This window comes from Leuciscus leuciscus (genome assembly GCF_965113295.1).
Source record: "Leuciscus leuciscus genome assembly, chromosome: 7".
Classification (NCBI taxonomy): domain Eukaryota; kingdom Metazoa; phylum Chordata; class Actinopteri; order Cypriniformes; family Leuciscidae; genus Leuciscus; species Leuciscus leuciscus.
In genome coordinates, this window is record NC_138731.1 from 35014459 (window position 1) to 35038043 (window position 23585).

Genomic DNA, 23585 nt, shown 5'->3' on the forward strand with positions numbered 1-23585 from the left:
GTAAGCAGAAGAATTTTGTAAGTGATCCGGGATGACACGGGTAGCCAGTGGAGTTTGAACAGAATTGGAGTGATATGAGCAGATTGTTTAGTGTAAGTTAGTAATCTTGCGGCAGAGTTTTGAATATATTGCAAACGTGAGATAGAGTGTGCTGGTAGTCCAGAAAAAAGAACATTGCAGTAGTCGAGGCTTTATACACTACAACCATTGTAGACAAACATTGACAGTCAATCAGAATCCACCTGACTTTAAAGAGCATGAGCATTTAGTGTGGTAGATGACATAACTGCAGCGCGCTTATAAAAAACAGAATATTATCGTCCATTGGTGTGGATATAGTTATCGCTACAGTTATTGTTCTTGTGTGTGAATGCCCCTTTAGTCTTTTATAAGTATTGTATTATTTAAAGGAATGGCCTTTTCCTGTGAAATTCAAGGTTACCTAAAAAAAAAAAAAAAAAAAAAGTCACACTGTGTTTTACAGCATCTATGACAAAACATTCTGGTCACAGCAACCTGCACAAGGTGAATTCTGACACACTCTTGTCTCTAATGCATTCCTTGTGCCCCTCAAGTGGTTGACCTCCTCTGAGTTTAGACAGGATGCTACAGTTAATCAATGTGGCGTCCAACATGCGCAAAGTGGGCAAGTGCTGAACTGTGACCCTGATATGTCATCGAGCCAGCAGTATCGGCTGACTCAAGTCATATCTGCTCATTTAGGTGTGGGTGTGCATGAGAAATAAGGATCTATACACTCACAGTCTGTTTCACAGGTTACTGTCCCGTCATTGGGGCAGAAGCGTGTCTCCACCTTACGCTTGCCCAGTTGGAGCTCGTGAGGGTCAGCCAGTTGGGCCCGGCAGATGTAGCGTACTCTTTGCTCCTGCCGTGCCCCTCCCTGGGTTATGTTCACTGGCACCCAAGGGGTCCATGGGGTGTTTCTACGCACCTCTGGACAGGACTCCAGATTACACGCCTGGTACTCCTGCAATGGGGAGAAGATTGACACATTGATGACATCATCCAGTTGCTCATTCCTCATGCACAAGGAACATTACCTCAGTTCCTATAAGATGCATGAGAAAGCTCCATAGCTCACCATTTTTGTGCCATCACTGTGAACAGTTAATAAAATGTAATGGCTCCTAGACACCCAAGGGGGTGTTACAGTTCTTTGCAAGGAACGTTAATTTGAGTCCTAATTAAGTCGATTAAATTTGAATTAATTGCAGCTCTTAAGAGAGTTGGAGAGCAAAGAAATCTGTCTGATTTAAAATGTAAGAGCAAAAGAGCATTTTAGGAAACTGAATGCTGTTTTGATTTGTCTTGATTTATTGTTCACTCCTTTCACAAAATAAGAAACCATTGTCCTAAAATAATTTAATGGAATTTTAAATGGTTCTTCAGTTAGTATGATTACTTGACTAAAAGGGTTAGTAAGAACTGGGACTTAGCAAGTGTAAAAAGACATTTGATTTCAATTAATTACTCTGCATGCCACAGTTTTTCATTACATCACAGGTGACAACTTCCTGTCATAATTTTAACATCACAATTTCTTTTTGTTTAAAAATGTATCCAAATGGAAACAGTTTATGGGGGAAACCGGGCAAGTTGTGACACTTTCCCTCCAGTGAATATGAGTAAGTTAATTTTTTATAGGCACATCCCTTAATGTCTTGGCTACAAAAATAGCACACATATAAAATGAATATACTCAGTTGAAAGTGGGAGGACATTATTTATACACATATAAAAACATTTTTTTATTTCATTTTCATTTTGAAGATGAGGAATGTAAATAACTACAAGGGTTTTGGCAGGCTGTGTAGATGATCAGCTGAAAGTAAACGACAGCTTTAGAACTGCATATATTTTGAAAATTAAACAGTGTTCTGTGCAGATTTGTCAGGGCCACTCAGTCTATCTTGAATCACAAATAAGCTCCACTTGCATCACACATATCTTTCTGGGAGAAGAGCTGCTTTGGTTATCATGGTCAAGCAGGAGGCTTCAAGGCTACAGTTTGTGTGTGTAAATGTGTGTACTTCAGGTGTACGTACCAGCGCACACCCTGGACAGCTATTTCCATTCTCACAGTTCCTGGAGCGGGAATGCACCCCTCCCCCACACTCTGAGCTGCACTTGGACCAGGGTGACCATGATGACCAGAAGATGGGCTGAGGGCACGACACCTTCTCATTGCAGAATCTGGTGAGCATGAAAAATATGCTCTGATATCATGAGGTTGGTCACAGAAAACTTTCAGCATTTTTCAAGACACATAACTTAATCTGATTTATAAAACTGTTATGCTCATGGGGTCCAAAAATGCCCCCACAAGGACAAGGATTTTGGATATTTCTGTTTTTCCATAAAATGGGGGAAATAATGTCAGACCACAAGAGCAAAATTATCTTTTCACCATTTTCAGAGGGTGAAATTTGAAATCTAAATAATGACTGTTTTGGTTTAAAGACTCTGACAAACATTATAAGTGGATCTCAGGGGTCCATAAAAAATAATCTTCCTCATGTGGAAGCAAATATAATTTGAGGCTATTATATTACCTAAAATTATGATACTTTTCAAGTTGTGTTTATTTTATTTTATTTAAATGTGCAAAGAAAAGACTCTTTTTCTTACCTCTGTTCTCTGCTTTGCCCCACACACACTCGGCCGCCATGCCTGGGTGAAGGATTGTTACAGGATCGCTGGCGGACTTCAAACCCAATCTCACAGCTTGTGCTGCACTGGCCCCAGGACGACCAGGGTGTCCATCCTCCATTCCTGCAGAAAAAAGAAAGATAAAACAGTGAGTGTCAGTGAATCATTTTCGGCAACACTGCCGCATTTGATAAAGCTTATGTGATGTGATGAAAGAGAAAGAGAACAGCTTTGGAAAGGAATTTTGATTTGGAAACGTTCTCAATTTGCTAAAGTGCTCTGTTTCTGCAGTGTATCTCGCATGATGAGAGAACTGCCACTTCTAGTAAAAACACAATTCAGTTTCAGCACCTTGGATGCAGGATGGCACAAAAAAAACTTGTACTTGCCTTGAACAGTTGGACACCTCAATGGTGGGACCCTCACAGTTTTTGCCTCCACAGCGAGGGGACGGGCTATCGCATGCCCGCGATCGACAAAGACACGTACTGGTGCCTTCGCCATCATCATGGCTACAGGGTTGCCATGGAGCCCAGGGCCCGTATGCACCATCTGCGGTTTGGTTCCTCAGCTGGAATTAATGAGAAAAAAAATGAGTGAATTTGAAGGTTCGGTGCGTGCAGAATCTCAGTCCTAAAAAATAACGACCACAAAGCAGCTGCCTCAAGTGATGTTATCAATCATGCGGCATAGCACCTTTCACGCAACACAGATTTCAAAGCTGCATTGGGAGACTGACTGAGAGCTATGGAGACGGCAGACATGTGTCGAAACTTCAGTCATGCATGAAGCAGTGAGTGTGGTGGACTCTTTAAACGGCTGGTCCTTACCGGGCAGGCAGTGATATTCTGGAACCACTGGCTCATGTTGGAGCTGTCTTCTATGGTGGTGCAGCGGCGCTGCTTTCGGTCCCAGCCACAGTAAGGGTCCCTAGCATCCAAACACGTCCTAAAATAGAAGGAGTGAGAAAAAAAGAAAAAGGGAGATGCTGTATATAATAGTCAACATTAAATTAGAATTGACCTTATTTACTTTTAAAATGCACGTTCTTGGTCTTTGGATCAATTCCAAAGACAAGAAAAAAAAAAGATATATATATATATTTACTGTATATGTACTGTATTTATATGTGTATAAATAAACACATCAAACATGATCAGTAAACAGTACAGTACATCAGACGTGACAGTAAATATATTCTTTTTCCCTTATAATCTTTCTATTTATCAAAGAATACTGAAAAATTCTTGCAGTTTCCACAAAAATATTAATTCAATTTATTTACTATATATGATTAAATATATGAAATATATACATATGAATTAAAAAAATTCTACTGACATCACCATGCGGGCTATGGGATAACATAGCTATTTCAAATATCTAATAATTATTTTAATGCAAATAGCTATTTATTGTTTTAGCAAGACTTCATTGGGGTATGCAACAGCCACTTTTCATGATCCAGTCGATTCCCAGACAAATAATTGGATAAAATCAAGTTGAATATCCTGTTGCACTCTTAAACAGATAGTGAAAGAAAAATAGGTTGCAAATGAAAATTCACATTGACTTTTCAACTGGAGACATCCAAAATCTGCTTTCCTTGCTTAACATCGTAGATTAAAAACCTTGCACATTAACTGACAGCAGCCCTAGGCACTACAGTTCCCAGATAACAAATCTAAACCACGCCTGGGAGAATTTCCCATTCTTTCTACAAAACCCTTGCTACGCAACACCTCGAAATTGATTAAATATTTGTAAGCTTCTAAAAAAAGAGAGGCTTAATGAGGTGTAATTAAATCTAAACCCACTAATGAAGTTAAGCCATGAGTGCCGTTTTAAGGGCTCCGGAATTTGGGGCGGTGTGTTAGTAAAGCACCAGCAGCCTCACAACCTTCCCTTTAGCTTGAAAGGCTCGATTTTGGCACAAGTGTATTGGTTTGTTTGCACTGGCCCTTTGGCGTTCCAGGCTCAAGGTTGAGGAAACACACAGAGTGTTGATACAGTGCAGAGTGCCAAGACTGAATCCTGCCGAGAAGGGAGCTTGAGCTGGGCTGAGTGCTAAACCACTCCAACGCTTCAAGTCTGTCAGGAATATCAAGGCAAAAGAAAAATATATTGCCCTTCAACACTTTCATTTACACAGATCCTGGATGACGCTATCGTAAAATGGATTCTGTCATCATGTGTTAAATCCTTATGATTTATCTTTTTCAGTGGAACTAGTGCTAAGGATTGGGGTTATCTGTACATACATTTTCCTATCATAAGAGCAATTTAAGATTTAATTACTACCTTCATGTCAACTCAACCAGAGGTCCCCAGCTAAAAACTTTGATTTTGATAATTTTTTTGTCCGATGAAAGAAATACATAAATGAAGAAGAAAGCCAAAATATTAAATGTCATGGATGTATATTTAATCCACTGTTTTGTAGAGGGGGATCAAAATGACTATTTTCATCTGAGATTTGGAGCCAAATTACAGGGGGTAAAAATTACTTTAGAAAGATGACATTTTATTTATTTTTTACACAGAGATTGATAGGTCTATTAGTAAAATCTGTTTACTTTATCAATCTTTGTTGCATTATATGCCAACGGAGACAATAAAAAAAAATGGGAAAAAGCACTTTTTGTGTTTTTTTGCTCCATGTTTGCATACCTGTAACTCAAAAAACAAATGCTGGTCAGTTTGCATACAGTTGAACACTAGAAATGTATCTTGTTTTTTCTATCAACACAATTGCATAGAACATACCTGTCTGAGTGCCATAAATATTGTTTTTCCAAAGTTTGCATGCCTGTAACTCTAAAAGTATTAAAGATATCTTAATATCCTTCTAAATTCTAATTCTTAATAAACTTTTATTTTGGAATCTTCATTTTCAAGGCCCTATATGGTTCAGTCCCATAGATATGGGATCTCAATACGGCTCCATGTTTAATTGTTAAATTGTACCTGTTTTCAATGGTCAAAAACCAAATGTGGTTTACTTTTCAAACAGCTGTTACGTATTGTGTTTAAAGAGAAATGTCTGAAGAACAAATAATACTGAAACAAGAAATGTATCTCGGTTTCCTTTATCAAAATAATTGCAAGTGCACAAAAAAATGTTTTCTGAAGTGTACATGTCTGTAACTCAAGAAGTGTTAAAGATATCTCGTTTTAGATTCTTGTTCCTATGAAACTTTTCTTTTGGAATCTTAATTTTTAAGGCAATTTGGTTCAATCCCAGAGATATTGGGATGTCACGATATCTTATCTAAGTTACGATACAGCGCGTTTGAACTCTTGGTAGCTCCAGAAGCTGTTAAAATTAACAAAATTCTTTCTTCCAAATATCCCTGAAACTGATTAAAATAGAGATTCATATAAATACACTTTTGAGAGCAAGTTAATGTGCCTCAACTTCACCATTTCAGTGTATTTTTGGCACCCAGAGAGGTATGTTCTATGCAATTGTGTTGATAGAAAAAAACAAGTTCTACTTTCAACATTATTTCTTGTTCAGATATTCCTTTTTACAAGAAAAAAGTATCAGCTGTACTGATAGTGACTTTGGTTTTTGACCACTGAAAATGTGAACAATTGACCAATTTACTCATAGAGCCGCATTAAGATCTCCATATATCTGGAATTGAACCATATAGGGCTTCCAAGATACCAAAAGGAAAGTTTGTTAAGAACCAGAATCTAAAAGGACATTAAGATATCTTTAATACTTCTTGAGTTACAGGCATGCAAACATGGGGCAAAAAACACAATAAGTGCTTATTTCTGAACAGTCATCCTTGACATATAATGCAACAAAGATTACTAAAGTCAACAGATTTCACTAATAGGCCTACCAATCTCTGTGTATAAATAAAATAATGCTGCTGCCATCTTTCTACAAAACAGTAGATTACTCAGTAAATATACATCCAAGACATTTAATATTTTGGCTTTCATCACTATTTATCTTTGTCTTTTTTCAGAAAAAATATAAACAAAATCCAAAAATTTGAGCCGGGGAAGTTTCTGAAATTTGGTTGATTTGACACGGAATGATAGCCTAGAAATCTAGACGCACCCTAGCGGCAGCAAAATTATTTTGCAGCCAGGGTGGGTCTAGCAACTCTCAATAGACCTTTTTGCTGCAAAAACCTAAATTGGGTCAGGCCAATCACATCGTGTATAGAGTAGGCGGGGGCGGGCTTAACATATGACGACAGAGTTGCGACGGTTCCTGCCACTTGAAAACAAAGAATGACGGCTGCTGCGGATGGAGAACAACGGTCTTTCGAATCGGCTTTGGCCGCAACTCTGGAGGACTTGGAGTTAAGTTTTTCTTTGAGAAAAGAACAAAGAACGGCACTTAAGTCATTCTTAAAAAAAGGAAGATGTGTTCGTAGTTTCGTCGGCCAGATTTAAAAGTTGAATCTATCAACTAACGTTAGCTCCGCTGTTGGGAAAACGCTCTGGTTGGTTGAAGCGCTGTCCTATTGTGTGCAGAGGGAATTTGAAAGACAGCTGTTTATCCCGCCCCTCAGATTGACCGTGTCTATGGTGAGTTGCCAGACTAAACATCTTGATGTACGTCTGGCTTGCCAGGCTAACGGAATGACCCTAAAGCAGGGGTGTCCAAACTCGGTCCTGGAGATGCCGCTGTCCAGCAGAGTTTAGCTCCAACTTGCCTCAACACACCTGCCTGGAAGTTTCTAATATGCCTAGTAAGCCCTTGGTTAGCTGGTATAAGTGTGTTTAATTGGGGTTGGAGCTGAACTCTTCAGGACAGTGGCCCTCCAGCAGCAGGATTGGACAATCCTGCCCAATAGCAACTGAGTGGCAGGCTCATGTGAGGGATTGTGGGACTGACAGCAGAGCAGAGCAAGCAGTAAGAAGCAGTTTAGATATACTCAACTTTATGCAAAACTGCTTAAGTCATCCGGATTCAGTCATAAGTCTTTTCAAAAAAGGGTTTCTGCATCCAGTCAATATGGGTGCTGAAACGAATATGCATCAATTGCATCAGACGTGAGGTGCATGAAACAGGCCTGATTATTATCTTCTCATTAGTTTCTGACTAAGTTTTGGCAGCTATAACGCAATAGTAATAAACAAGAATAAATTAGCTGGAGCACCCCTAGCATCATATAGTGCATGATTGATGAAATAAAAGGCACCAACCAATTAAAGGATGTGAGGATAGAGAGAAGAACGACAACTTCCTTGTGCACATCAAGGCCAAATTACCCCCCATTACAGAGGGCAGAAACACAAACCCTCAGGGCGCTGACCTACGAGAACTACCCGTTTAAACAAAAACGTTTGCAGTGATTTCATTAATTACAGTGGAAGATCCACTCCCACGGACCAAAGTGAAAGCCAGCCGTCCATGTAATCTCTTAAGACTATGAAAATGTGCCGGCATGGAAGGAATGCTGATTTGACATTCCGGTGGGCATACAGCAGTAGCCTGTTTTACTGATGAGCTCAGGACACGGCCCTGGGGCACTGCCAGGACTCGACTGCTCTCAGGACTCTGCCAGCTGACCTAGTGGAGAAAAAAAACTCAATTAACAGCCTCCTGAAGGTGTGTTTTTTTTCTCCTGAGTTCTGCGACTTGCACTCCGTAGAGAGAGATTTTCACGAGCTGACCACGGTCTCAGAAGAAAAAGGACAAGCACAGCAGAAAAACTCAGCCGTCTAGCCTTGCAACTAGTCACACAGCTCACATATTTTAAAAATAACCTGCTGTGAAGAATAAGTTAGTGCACTTGAGGGCCAATTTAAAGAATTGCACCTTAATTCATGGTTCCTGTGCATGGAAAAAGTGCTAAAACAAAAGCAACACAAACCAACACGAACAGCGCACTATTTCAGCAGCAAAGCCACAAGACATTGCTTGTAAAATTTTAAATAGTGCAAAAAAAAAATGAAGTAATACATAAAACAATGTGGCAAGGCAGTAGACAGAAGACAATCAATCTTTTGCGGTTTAATAGAGGTTTTAAAGTCATTGGGAGGGCTGTAAAAAATACTGTTTTATTTTATAGGCCTTTAAAAAAGATGAACAAAGACAAATAGTTATTGCTGTCCTTTTAATAGCAATTCATGACCTTTTCGTTGTAAACAAGGGCCAATGGATGCACTATGAATCAATGAAACTAGCTAACCAAGCTACAGTACGTCACACACATTTAGTATACAAACACTATAATTGTCAATTAAATTCTCTGCATGTTACCAATGATACAGTTAACGATTTCTAGTGTGTGAAATAGTACAGAAAAATGACCTAAAAAATTCTAAATTCAATTTTCTCCAGATGACCTCTTTAATATATATATAATATTTTAGGAAAATGCCAGAGCCCATAAATTACAGCTTTTCCACACACACACCAAACGCTGACAGCTTAGCTTAGACGGAGATAAGATGGTCAGGTGTTTTAATGGCTTCATCTCAGGAGAAAAGATGCTATTTGTCAGAAGTTCAGGACAGCGGAGTTTGAGACATATTGCTTGTCTTAATCAAGAATGGGAGAAAGCGCATGAGAAAAATGGCTTTATTTTGGGACTCTGCCAATGGAGAGTCAGTTAAAAGCCTGTGGTAATAAATGCTCTCACCTTCAGATTACTTTCTTTCCCTGCCTTTCCTCTCTCTGCAGCTCCTCCAGTTGCTCAAGTACTGGGCTGTGTGCTCAAACAAGCTGCAAGCTCTCAAACCCCGTGTTTTTTAGCACCCTGTTGACAAGCTGGCGACAAGCTGGCTGTAAATTGTTTGGTAAAGACGGGGCCTCTGAAATGAGAATTTCTTACAGACTGTCTATAGGGCTTAGCCACAGGTAAAGGGCAAAGACCCTTTTTAGAAAATATATTTATCACCACATGATCAGGGGGAATATGATGATGTTAAATGACAGAAATTATACGTTTTTGACTAGAAAACAAAGATGTGCTTGCAAATTGGAAACTACATTTTATGAAAGCACTGGCTTTTCTCACTTCATGGAAAATGGCAGCATCTTCAACATTTGTAATTAGGCACATACATCTATATTTTTCTGTTTTATGTGCTATTTTATTATAGCTAGTGTTACCTGCTGCACTTTCTTTGTTCTTATTTTTCAAAAGCATATAAAGGTAAATTAATGTAGTGATTAAATATTTTGATCATCATCAACAACACAACCACACATGGTGGAACCTTTTTGACATTATGAGGGTTGCCATAGAAACTCTCATGTCTGAGAACGTGCTCTGCTCAGAGTAAAATCTCAAGTTGTCAGCTTGTAATTGCGCTAATTTTAACACAACATGAACGCAGCATTATGGAGGAGACAATTATACTGGTGCAACCTGAGGTTAAGCACACAAAGGTGATAGATCACGATTCACTCCCTGCCAAAATCAAACCAGCAATTTTCCTAAAACTGAGAGACCCAAGACTTTGTCATAAAACTAGTTTCATGACTTGTAATTAAATATTGCTGTTTATATTGTTACATTGGTCTACTACCATTCAAAACTGTTTTAATGTTAATGTTTTTGAGCTTTTACTAAATAAATGAATACAGGAAAAGTAGTAATATTGTGAAATATTATTACAATTTAAAATAACTTTTCTATTGTAAACTATTTTAAAATGTAATTTATTTCTTTGATGTAAAGCTGAATTTTCAGTATCATTAGTCTTAAGTGTCACACGATCCTTCAGAAATCATTCTAATATGCTGATTTGGTGCTCAAGAAACATTATTATTGTCAATCCTGCTTGCTGCTTAATGCTTTTGAGGAAACCATGATGCAGTTTTTAGGACCCTTTGATGAATAGAAAATTCAAAAGAACATCATGTATCTGAAAGATTTTTTTTCAATGTAAATGTCTACTGTCCCTTTTGATCAGTTTAATGTGTCCTTGCTGGCTATAAAGTAGTAATTTATTTATTTTTTTAAATCTACTTTTATTCTAGCTTCATGCATTCTTTTTTTTATATATCAACGCTTGAATATGGGTAAGTTTCATAAAAGAAAACTACATTTTGAGCTAAAAGCTGAGAAAATTGCACTTTTATCAAAGACTACGTCTGGATCAGATTCAGTACGATGAACAAAACATAGATGGAATAGATCGAGTCCATCAACACTCCTAAAGCTTCACAGTCCTGGGTTGACATTTCACTTGGTAACATACATTTTTGATTTGGTCGTTTGGTCTGTTTATTGTTGATGATCGCATTATTTTTACTATGCAAAATATTACATTATTTTGTTATATGCATCTGATTACATATGAGATCGCTAGTTTCTGCTGCTTCTTTGCCTGTGTTTTAATCAGGAGATTCCAACGCTATCTCACGACCAATTCGTACGAATTCGTACGAATGATAAAAAGTTGGCTAATTCGTACTAATTCGTACGACCTCACTCGTACGAATTTGTACGATTTGTCTAAACCCACGTGATGGGTAGGTTTAGGGGCGGGGTCAGGGGTAGGTCATTCGTATGAATTCATACGAATTGGCCAATTCGTCAAATATGTACGATTTTGCAAAAATCGTACTAATTCGTACGAGTCAGGTCGTATGAATTCGTACGAATAAGCCACTTTGTAGAATTTGTACGTTTTCCCGTGAGATCGGGCTGGAGATTCTGTACACTGTACCGTATAACAGTGAAAACACGCAAAGCTGTAAAACTCATCAATGGCAGGGAAATGTTTTCTCATAAAAGACGAGAGAACTCGTAAATGGCATGAAAGAGTAAACTACAACAGCTATTTGGTTGGAAGTAGTAAGTACTTTCAGAGCATATTCAAGAAAAAATCCATAAAGCAAGAGAGATCTAAAACTGCAACATACAGTGATTGTTACAGCAAAAACCCTCCAAAAACCCTCTGATGTGACCAAGCATCTCTGTAGACATGGGAACATGGGTTTGCCACATCACAAGAAGTGGGAAAGGAAAGCTGTAAAAACATATTTGAGGTTTTCTGAGTAAAGCTTGTGGTTTGAGCTGTTTATAGTATGCTCTGCTTGCGGAAGATGTTTGTAACCTCAAACCCACATTCCTAACAGCGCTCCAAGACATCATCATCACATCATCATATCATCAAAACTGTCAACACTGACTGCGCTGCTATCTCTAATTAGGCTGCTGTATGTAAAATAATTCATCAATAGACCTTAGTCAGGGTAGACGCCATAATTAATTTGATGAAAATGAAGCTGTGAGGTTGTCATGTCTTAATCCTAGATCATGTCATATTTCACAACCCATGTTTATTTTTTTGTAGTTCTTTGCTCATTGGAAAACTTTTTGGAAAGACTTTTTCAATATTTTGTTGGCTGAATCAAGGACGAGTGAACCCAAAGCCAGCCTAATTATTCAGTACATCACTTCTCCAAGACCAATTAGTCGAGTGGTTGTTTGTGAAAATTATGCAGTTTTCACATCCCTACTAAGATCCATTGGCTGTATATAGCCTAGGTGTAAATAGTGAATATCAGGAGCACCTTTATTCCACCCACACCTCCGCTGCTTAGTGCTGCACTGTCGGTAGAAATCACGGTAAGGATCCAGCCCATCAACTTGCACATTTGTTTCATCACTGATTAGGAATTGGCATTTTTTAGTTTATCGATCTGGCCCAGCCGGTTGGTCCCTTTAGATCCCGTCAAACAATCAGTCGGCTGATTAAAGTAAATTAGTTTTTTAAAGCAGAGGCGAGAGGCTAAGGCCAATGAACATTAGCAGAAAAGTGAATTGCGAGGGATCAAACTTTAATTATCACACTGCTTTCAAACAAGAGCCACCAACAATGTAGATTAAGTCATTAATAAACACTTCTCCAAAGGCAAGAGCGGGGAGACTCTTTGTCTCTTTTCATCTGTAAAGAGAAATAGCTGCAAAGGGGCAGCAACTTTGAACAGAAGCATAACGATTTTACGCAGAGCCATTACATTTTGAAAAGCCTGCTATTCTTTTTGTCGGTTTTGTTTGCATTGATTTGATTCGTTTCATCACAACAAGGGCAAAGAAGAATTTGTCTCTCAATTCACAGATGCAATCTCACATCCCTTATTTGCATTTGACCTACAAAAATGTTCTTTAGGTTGCTTTGGTCCAAAAGACAACTTACCAAACAACAACAATGTGTTCTATATGGGGCGCCAATATAAAACCTGGAGAAAAATAACTTCTTTTTTTTAGATTTCACAAAAAAGTCTTTACAAAAAAATATTATATCTAAAGTTATGCATTAAGATCTATATTTATATTCTAAGGTATTATTAGACATATGTTGTCCCAACTACTATTTCCTGAGAATCATTGATTGAAAAAAAAGAAAGTTAAAAGTAGTGTCTCTTTCTTCCAAGGAACACAAAAGCAAAAACTATGAAGACTGTGCTGTTAGTTTTTCCAAAGAGGGCACAAAAATACCATAAAAATGACATCATTTTTATTTTTCATAAACACCTAAGCTATACAATGTATAAATTTAGGCATATTTCCTATACTTTAGAAAGTGTTTTCTGATCATTCTGTCCAAATTGGGCTGTTATATGCTAAAAATGTATTTACTTTTTTATTTATAATAATGTTAAAATATGGTACAATTTAAGAAACATAAAATATAAATATTGTAGAACTGGGCTTTTTATGCTATAACAAATATTACATTTATGAAGCACTTAAATAAATATCACAAAACTGTGTTGTAATTTGCTAACATATTTTTAAAGCATTTTTAAGTAAATATTAAGCGCAGCGTCAGTTCTGGCAGTTCACGTTAGTCAAGCTCTCATCAGCTGACTCTCAGCTGATCCACATATACCTATAGGAATACGACGCCTATCACTGTATCCTTCAGTATTATCAACAGCTATCGCGTTTCTCAGGAGCTAATTCCCTCCTCCATCCCCAGCTCCTCCTCTCGTCAGTCAGGATTGGCATTCGGATTCCCCTTGAATCAGAATATATTCTCGAATTTTGTACTTTAAAATCTTGAATTAATGATATCTGCAATACATTCATGTTGGTTCTGTTCTGTTTCCCCTAAGGGAGGTTATTGCTGCTCTCCCTGCTCTTATCCATGCTAGGCTGCAGGGATGCGCAGGGAGTTCTTGAACCATACCGCCAATCCTAACTGTATGCTAATTGTCAATCGTATTTGATGGTAGTGGTCCTGACAGAAATGGCTGTTACATGCTGAATGTTGGGTTGTTTTTGAAATGCACTTAGTATTACAGCTAGCTATATTTACAAAATGTCTTAGCTGGATTAAGATAATTTATATTAGCCAGAAGGATCAAGGATCATCGTTATATATCGTCATATCATCCAGCCCTAAAACCTGCTCAATATTAAAGCATTAAGGCATTATAGACATAAAAGTATCACTTTCTGTAAAGATGCTTTAAAACAATGTGTATTGTGAAAAACACTATACAAATAAATATAACTTGACATGCAACATTCCATAATATAATGGAGGTCTCTATTTAAGGTCTCTAGCAGCGATCCACCTTCTCCATGATCTGATGATTTGCTTCAGTCAAAGCTCAAAGAAAGGAAGCTGGCTGGTGCAGAAGAGAGTGAATAAAAACTGCAGCTCATATGCAGGCCTGTCACACCTCTATGACGTTTCATATGAGAGTACGGCTTTAATGAAATGTCAAAGCGCTGTGTTCAAATGTGAACGTACTCTGAATGTGGCAGAAATTACGGATTAAGGATTAAGGACTCTTTTCTCTGGCCTGCCCTTGGAGCCCAGTATGATTGTTCCTCCCTGCTGGGTTTTAAATAGAGCTGGCAACGTCCGCTTCCGCTCCATCTCTCAGATCTCACCTTCACCTTGTTTAGTATGCAACAGCTTCAGCTTTCACCACATAGCCTTGTGTGTGTTTCTGTGCATGAGAGAGAGTGTGCACACATACTGAGAAGTGAAATCAAAGTGCTGACTAATCATCTGCTCGCAGTCAAATATGTTTGCCCTCACAGAAAACCATTCACTCGAGACGGCACCCTTCCTTTTTCCTTTGAACCCTCCTAGCTTCCTTTATCTCTCCCTAATTCATCCAGACCCACACTCGATCTTTCACCTTCATGCACGGCGCGCAGAGAGCGGACAGTGCGCTCTATGTGCTCCTCTGGCAAATTGAGCCTGACTGTTGTCCCCACCCTGCATTTGGAGTGGGAAGTTGATGGAAAGCTTTGATAGAATACATGGGGGCTGTCAAACGGCGCTCCTCTTACTGCTTCAGTCACTCGTGAGGAGGAATTTCTTTTCCAATGACACATCAAGGGTATAATTCCAATGAGGTGGGTAACAAGAGCTCTTACCAACGTGAAAGGAGCCATTCATGCACCTCAACCTGGGTCTGCTGTCACCCAACACCTACAGTCCAATGAGAAAGCAGGTATTGTCCCTGAAATCTAAAAGGCCCTAGGAATGGGTCACAATGGTCGACTAGTTGACTATTTGTCAACAACCGACTAGTCGATTAGTCATATATATATATATATATATATATACAGTATGTGTATATACACAGTATACAAAAATTTATATCAATGTATTTTTGGTATTATAAATGCCATTAAAGTGAGAATATAAAAATTGTATGCAGTATTTAGTAGAAATTATATATTATAGAATATATTTACATAATATATTTATAATTTATATTATAAAATAATTTATTTTAATATAATTCAATCCACCTCCACTACAGCCATAGACATTGAGACCATATTGGCCACTGTCTTGAGCGGTCTTTCCAGGAGCAGCGTGTCAAGTTAAAAATAGTGAAACCCTTCAAAACCTGTGCAATCTGTTCCATTCTGTCACATCTGATCGGGGAATCTGGGAACCTAAAACTAGAATAATTACTCAAGGCATCCATAAGGCTAGTTAAGCGACTGGCAATCCAGCAACCAGTCAATTTTTTAAATATGCAGGTTTGCACATCCCAACCTAATACCTGCAAATGCCAGACAAATGAATTTTGAGAGTTGTTTGCAGCACAAAATGTACTGATAAAACATGTCACTCACAATTCTGTTTTGTAGCTGGAGCATCTTGCCAGAGGGATCTTGAGCACCTTGTCATTCAGGCCCACAAAAAGAGTCCTGTCGCCATGGAGAATTTGAAGGCTCAGGATTGGCTCACGCAGGCCAGGAGGGAAGAGTTGCATCTCCTCTAAGTAGCAACCTTGCAGGTTCTTATTTGTGGTTGCCAGGGCCTTAAGAATAGTTCCATACTCTGATAAGTCAGAACAGAAGGGAAAGCATAATTACACAAGGCTGCATAACTAATGCTATTTACATAAGGATTTGGTGATAAACTTTTTGCACAAAAAGAAAAATACAAAACTGAAGTTGTCTAACTCCTCAAGACCTAATTACCTGTGCCTATGTACATGACATGGTGCAAATTGTCCTGCCCCTGTACAATGTCAACAACCAACTTAGAGAACCGCACATCATCCTGCCAGACCAGCGGGTCCACAGAAACTGGCTGAACCACGTCATTCATGAGGTAGAGCCGCTGGGCGTCCTGCAGACTTCGTTCAGTTAGTCCTTCATTAGGCCCTTCTTCCTCGATGGTCCCACACTGGTAAGCGTCATTAGGGTTAGACTCATTAATTAGTGCAGAGGTCAAGCAGGGCAGTGCAAATATAAACTCACAAAAAACTTTTCCAAAAAAGAACTTCTCACCATGTAATTTTATAGAAAAGTACACAATAACTGTGAATTACGATGCATGCAAGTACACCCAGCTGGTAAAGAGCAATTACTCTCACAGTGCCGGGCTGATAGAATTTATCTATTGGCTGTTTGTTCCAGACACACACACACAGAGAACAAAATGTAAAAGTGATGCACCTGGAAGTTAGGGATGGGGTTCGGGGTGGGGAGCCACGTGGAGCGAGGGTTCTCCTGGGAGCGGAAGGGCCCGTTGAAAGCCTGCGTTATTGCGCTGAGGTTGTACGCGCAAACTGCAGAGGCAGCAATGCTGTTCCTGCATCACAAGAAAGAGTAAAATTTAGCACAATGAAAACATATAATATGTTGAAAACATATACACACACTGTAAAAGACCACCAATTTAAAAGATATTCACAATTTTCAAATCAGTTATCAGTTCTTTAATATTGAAACATTTTACTTAAATTAATTGTTCTCTAAAATAAAATTATGGAACGTATTTTCATTTTTGTGTCTGAGGTTTCCCACACACAGCATACAGCTGATGGACCTCTACACACCATGTACTTTACCAACATGGTATTGTTGGTATTGGGCTGCAAAAAGTTATACAATCTAGAAACTTGAGACTAACATAAAAGTTCATAATCTGATCCCATGAGGATCTTGCCAGCTTCTTCTGGCATGAAATATTCTTAAATGCATCGCGACTTAATTAACTCCCTTGATTTGAGTGGCAGGTGGCCCAGAGACTCCAGTAAGCTGTCAGGAGCAGAGATGAGCTCTGCAGTGGATGGATTGGGTGGTTATTCTTGTTCCCAGACTCACTCAATTTTGGACAGATGACAGTGCAGTTTCAGAAGCTGTTGAAGTGACAAAGAAAGGACCAGAAAGGACCCCAAGTGACCAGAGCCATATTCAATTTCATTTGTTATTGACAGGTCTGAAAAAAAGTTCATTTTGAACTAAGTATATGCTGCTTTACTGGTTATACTTACGACATTATGAGTATGATAAGCAGAAGGTGTTAAAGGTCACTTACATGACATGCACTGTATAGCCTTCAGCTTTGGAAGTCAAAGTCTTCTGACTATGAAGGGTACAGTAGATCTCATGTCTATTTAGATGTTAGGAAGTAACACACATACAAGTGTTACACACATACAAGGAAAGTAGCATGGCTACTTCGTCAAAGTTATTCTTGTTACCATAGTCATTATTTTGTGCTGTTGAGACCGCACATAAATGAGCAGCAATAACTGTGACGGTAATGCCGGAGCCACAGACAGATGGGTCCAGGGGCAGAGCTCCAGGACAGGGACTCGGCCTGCCCAGACGCTGGTGTCTGGCTTGGGCTCTTGTTATGTGGAATGGTGAGGCACGGACTTGAAGATTCAAGCCTGGTTCTGCAGCTTGACTCTGGGGACTACATATGAGGGGGTTCAACATGGAAAATTAGCGAGGTAAAGTGAGAGTCTCTTGGAAGTGCAGCTCAAAAGGCTGTTGCGCCGATGAAACATTGGCTCTAAACCGGTCAGCCTTAGGCTGCGAGGACAGAGCAGGCTCTGACAGGACAGCCAATTATCTCAAGCTATTTTTTCTCTTTCACTCTTACATTCAAAAGTAAGTCTCTGAAACTTTGTTATGAGACACTACAGGCTTTTTTCTTTTTTTTTTGAGATTTTACTTTTATAGAGAAAGGGAAAAGCTAGTGAGCTGCTTCCCTGCCGACTGCCTATATAAGTGGCTGTGGCTTCACAGCAGCAGAATACACTTGCTAGTATTTTTTAGACTTCTAAATACAGTTACATTTACATTTACACACAACTTAGTTATAAATAAAAGGGACACACCATATTCTATAACCAAACTGACACCATTAAAATTTCTGCCACATCATACAGTGCAATTTGTCTTCTAAAGGTTTTAGAACCAGTTGCTTTTACGCTTTCATATTCAGTCACTATAGTTTACGAAGATATATAGGCCTGTTCACATCAAGGACGATAACAATAATGGTAACTATAAATAAAAAGTTCTAGTTAATAACCATGATTCTAATTCCTTTAGAATAGAGAATCCCTTTTAGAATGATTTTTTCCAGTTGATGAACGATAAAAATACCGGCAGGCAAACAGAATCCACTCAACTATAAAGAGCTCGAGCATTTATGGCAGACAACATAACTGCAGCAGACTGTCTGTGTGGACGCTAATATAGTTATCAATATAGCTATCTTTATAGTTATTGTTTCTTGGTGTGAACAGCTCTATACAGTAATTATTCATGACTTTCACAATAAAAAAAGGGTGTGACGTCAAGTGCATCATTCAGAAATTAATTGAAATTACCATTTAAATTCCAATTCCTGATTTTAAAGTTGGCATGAAATGGAAGTCGCGATAGTCTTTTCTTCCCTATTCTGACATATCCGAGCAAGGTTTATAGTATGCACACACACACACACACACACACACACACACACACACAGAACACAAGTACATGCTGTACAAACATAAAAATGCATTTATGCACTGTCTGGTCAAATAATGCATGCCTATGCTAAGTCACCGTGGCATTTTATTGCATTTATGCTTGTGCAGATGTGACTTTCACACATATGATGGTGCAGTTTTAAAAGCTCTTGAGGTTTGTAAAAAGTAAAGTACAGAGTTTGGTCCTATAACCCTTTGGAAAGTCACCAACTCTAGCAAATCCCACGACACGCTTGGTATAACACGCAGCATATGGGAATGAAGTCTTCTCACTGTGAGAGCAGATGACTTCTGAGCTTTCCAAGCGCCACGTACAATAGATCACATGCTTATTTAGATGAAGTCATGTTGAGTTATGGTGACAGAATAGACAATATGTCAAAAAGCACAGGGTCATTTGAGGTCACCCAAGAGGTCCATAAAGTTCATTTTGACCTAAAGTAGGACAGTACTCAAGGGAAAAAGGAAAAAAAATAAATAGAAAGATACATCAGTGTAGAAAAATACTTCAGTGTTTCAACTTCAGTGAATACTTGCATCGCAGCAAAAAAACAAAGAGCCAACTCAGCAACATTCCACAGCCAGCACTGAGGCAAGATTATTCATAAATATTTTTACAGCATAACAATATCTGCTCTTGTAAAAATGTGCACTCAAGCATTAAAAGAGTATTAATTATCAAAATAAAATAATTTCATAGTTCATTCATCTGTGTACTTAATTTATTATTTATTAACGTATTGCAACACAATATATTGTAAATGCAACAAGTTTAACTTTGGTATACACCTGCTGCATCTTCTATAGAGCTTTTATATTTCAATGTAAAAAAATATGTATATTAAACATTAATATTTATAATTAATATTTAAATGAAAGTTTGTTACACAATATTCATATTTACATTACGCTGTTTGGTGTTCTAATTTTACAAGTTATAGCACATCATCTTCAGTTTCAGAAAGATGAAAAACAACAAGAATCCCATCAATACAACCTTCATACAATCCACATGAAAAATATAGGCAAGGAATAAACACGAAGCAAAGATTCCTGCTATGGGGTATAAAAAACTCATTTCAAGGTGGATTTTGTCATACCGCATCACAGTGTGCGAAGAGATGCACTTGGTTGTTATTCGGCATTTGTTGTAATTCAGGCATGAAAGTGTGTGTATTCACGATAGACGTATTCCTTCACACCTGCGGATCTGTTTTCCAGAGAGGTTGTCTGTCATCATACTAAGTGCCAATAGGTTTGTTCCACCCTGTTAACCTGCGGGTCAGTGACAGAAATGAGGGTGATTGCTATTCCTTCAAAAGGTTAATAAAAAAAAGAATCCTCTTTAAAATATTTTTAAATTGGTCTCTATAAACATTTCCTCCTCTTTCCTCATACCAAAATGTACGATAGGTCAGGAGTGGCTAAATAAAGGAAAATGTCCGGTTAGCCAGTCATATCGCAAAATAAACCCAGGAAGGGTCATCAGGAGTTAATAAATTAATCCTAAATTTAATTAGATGAGAACAAAGAGACGCTGAGTGATACCGGACACATGAAATTAGCATAGTGAAATCATTTGCCAATTATCCCAAAAAATTATCATACAAAAAATTTGCTCTGATTGACCAATCAGAATCAGGAGCGCCATGTAAGAGGTTTTATAAAGGCAATAAGAGAAAGAGAAACAGTGATTTTAGCAGTTAAGGCCATTACAGAAAACCCTTTTAGAAAACCGAAGTAAAATCTTTGCAAAGCGCAACCTCTCCTGACTTATTGCTTTTATAAAATGCAGCAACAGCAATTTAATAAAACATACCGATGGTCAAGTAAAATTTATGAACAATAATAATCATAAAACAGCTGAGGAATCTGAGCCAAACACTGTGAAAAGCTTTGATGCAAAGATAATAAATAAAAAAAGATACAAAAAAATTAAAACAGGGAAAGAATAGAAAAGGCTTGTATATGATATCCATAAAAAAGAAAAAGAAAAATCATTACCTAGAGTAGCTTTTCACAATACATCTAATACATATTAGATAGTCGTTACTGTCTGTAAGCTCAGTGTGATGACATATACTGCTTTGACACCTTCAGCCAACTCAATGAAAGGCTGCCAATACCTCGGGACAAACTACTACCAACACTTTTGGCTGCTCTCTTGCGTTCTGTCTCACTGCACTCCTCCCATGCCCGTCCTCCCTGTTTTGCAGCCCCAAACCCCAAGGAGCATTGCTTAAGGTGTTCAATTTACCACAGACAGATGGAGACTCTGTTGTTCTGATTGCATTACCATATTCTGTTCCTACTGGGGCAGTGAGCGAAAGGGGACAGGAAAAGAGACAAAAGAGAAACCGATAAAATGAGTGAAAACGAGAGAGAGAGATAGTATGAAATATAGGGAAGGAGAGCAAGAGAGGCAGTATTGAAACTACACTACTTGCTGTATATTTGAAAGGTAGTATACAGTCCAGTAGTGATAAACTTTTTGGTTGACAACCAACAGACAGTGTGCATACAGTGGGTTTTTCCCGTCGTTAAACTAGCAAAAGTGGACACGGTTCACTAAGTGAACTTGCACCGTGCGCTTTAGACCATGCGCTTAGATCATTAAAATAGGATCCAGTATGTTCTGGTATTGCTTCAACAAAAATTCTACTTTACATTTATGTATTTTTACAAGATGTTTTAATTGAAAGGAATGGACAAGCAACAATATCTCGAAGAAATGCTGCAATACTAAATTCGAGAGAAAATATGTTGTATACGGCATTATAAATCAAATGCTACATTACATAAAATGCAATTAACAGTGTGTAATGTGAAGTATGCAGAAGGTGAGTATAAAATATTGAACACAGCAAGATATGGATATAAAGAGAAAGAAGTGATTGATGACAGTCAGAAGATTTCATTAAAATATGAATTAAGAAAGTCTGTGACAGCTGCGGCTTTCACCATTATTAGCTACTAGCTTTCATATCATATTAAATTAATATTCTTAACAAATACTTTGTTAGCCATGTGACTTGCAATTAAGGGCAAAAATATGCTTGTTAATTTAGTGCTAATTTATTTTCTGTCCAAAATGTAAAAGAGATGCAACACATTCATGTACTACTCTCTAAGGCCTTCTCACATTTCTTGAATAAACTGAAACAGACTCGTTTCACATGTTTCTTAAGTTCAGGTGTAATCTAAATTGTTCATCTTGACAAAAGATATTCACAGCTATTAGGGTTTACAAAGCACGAGTTTGTCACGTTTAGTTCTTAAGTGTGTATATATAATTATACGTCCTTCGAGATTTTAGGTTAAATATATACCGCTACATGGGAAAGTGTAGATTCAGTAATTTGTCACGGTCAAAATCCTCTCTCATTCAGTAATTTTATCTTCCAGTATAAATATCCTTATAAACTTCACTAAATTTTGTTAGACGTACTCTTTAAACATAAAATATATAAAACTATAAACAATGTAAATAACTGGTAACACTTTAGTTTAGGGTCTAATTCTCACTATTAACTAGTTGCTTATTAGCATGCATGTTACTAGGATATTGGTTGTTTATTACTTATAAAGCACATATTAATGCTTATTCTGCATGACCATATTCTACATCTCTTAATCCTACCCAATACCTAAACTTAACCACTACCTTACTATTAATAAGCAGTAATTAGGTGTTTATTGAAGCAAAAGTCATAATTAATAGTTAGTTAATAGTGAGAATTTGACCTTAATCTGAAGTGTGACCAAATAATTATTTTTCATATTTATTATATACATATATAAACATATAGTTTTTCTACGTTAAAATTAGATGGAGTAAAGCATGTAACACCTCAGTACTATAAAAGCACTACGTCACTCAAACAACTACACAAAATGATGCTGTTAGATGACTAAACTTACACATTGGTGGTGAAGATGCCATAGATAAGGTCCTGTTCAGGCAGGTAGAAGGTGCTCTGTAGCTCATTGTAGTAGAACGGGATCTCTCCCGACCGTGAACAGTTTAGTCTGGCTTTCGTAAAGGTGGTCCACGTGTCCTCCAGCAAGAAGCGGCCTCCTATGTCGTTCTTACACACCCGTGCCACCCTTGAATACACCGTCTTACCGCAGTCGTGCTCCACTGCGTTTTCCCTCAAGAAGAAGAAGGTGAAAAGACCCACGTCGTAAGCCGAGATGAAGTGAGGCTCTGAGGGAGAAGGAAAACAAAGCGTTGCTAAAGACCTTTTGGGTAAAACAAGCATTTCAAATGGCAGGACTCTCAGCAATGCAGCATTGAGTGGCTTAAATGCCAAAACAATAATTTACTTCCACAGCAAAACTGGCCTGCATCCCTTTTCATTGAATTTCTTAGTTCCACTCTTTCTGAATATCCGCTTAGGCCTGCCTTGGACTGGAGCAGAAAACTGTGTGCATGTGACATGCAAAAATTATTCTGAATACACAAAGCTGTCCCGTCGGTCCAAGTGGCACTGGTCTGGATTGCATTAGTCAGAGTTAATATCACATACACTGAATAATGTCTTACCCCTAAGGCCTGTTTATTCCCCAGCCCATCCAGTAATGCATGCCGTAGATATTCACCTGTAAATAGGCTTGGCTATAATAACTGCTGGGGCCATCGCAGCGTTTTACGAAAATTAGATTACTGTTATGCTGTGAATCCCAGGGGAGGCATCAATAGCCATAACTGTTT

At 38.1% G+C, this 23585-nt stretch overlaps 1 protein-coding gene across 5 annotated transcripts in view; it reads right to left on the bottom strand.

Moving 5' to 3' along the window:
- sema5ba (sema domain, seven thrombospondin repeats (type 1 and type 1-like), transmembrane domain (TM) and short cytoplasmic domain, (semaphorin) 5Ba) overlaps window positions 1-23585 on the bottom strand; it is a 139393-nt gene that overhangs the window by 17608 nt on the left and 98200 nt on the right. For all 5 annotated transcript variants that reach the window (XR_014207577.1, XM_082175941.1, XM_082175938.1 and 2 more), the window contains 9 exons: window positions 22793-23078; window positions 16554-16689; window positions 16074-16281; window positions 15723-15930; window positions 3501-3618; window positions 3060-3241; window positions 2650-2793; window positions 2067-2214; window positions 763-988 (listed from right to left, as the gene is read on the bottom strand). Coding sequence is in view for 4 of the 5 variants with exons in the window: in XM_082175941.1 (XP_082032067.1) it covers window positions 763-988; window positions 2067-2214; window positions 2650-2793; window positions 3060-3241; window positions 3501-3618; window positions 15723-15930; window positions 16074-16281; window positions 16554-16689; window positions 22793-23078 (1656 nt within the window). In the remaining variant the exon portion in view is untranslated. The remainder of the gene's footprint in view (window positions 1-762; window positions 989-2066; window positions 2215-2649; window positions 2794-3059; window positions 3242-3500; window positions 3619-15722; window positions 15931-16073; window positions 16282-16553; window positions 16690-22792; window positions 23079-23585) is intronic.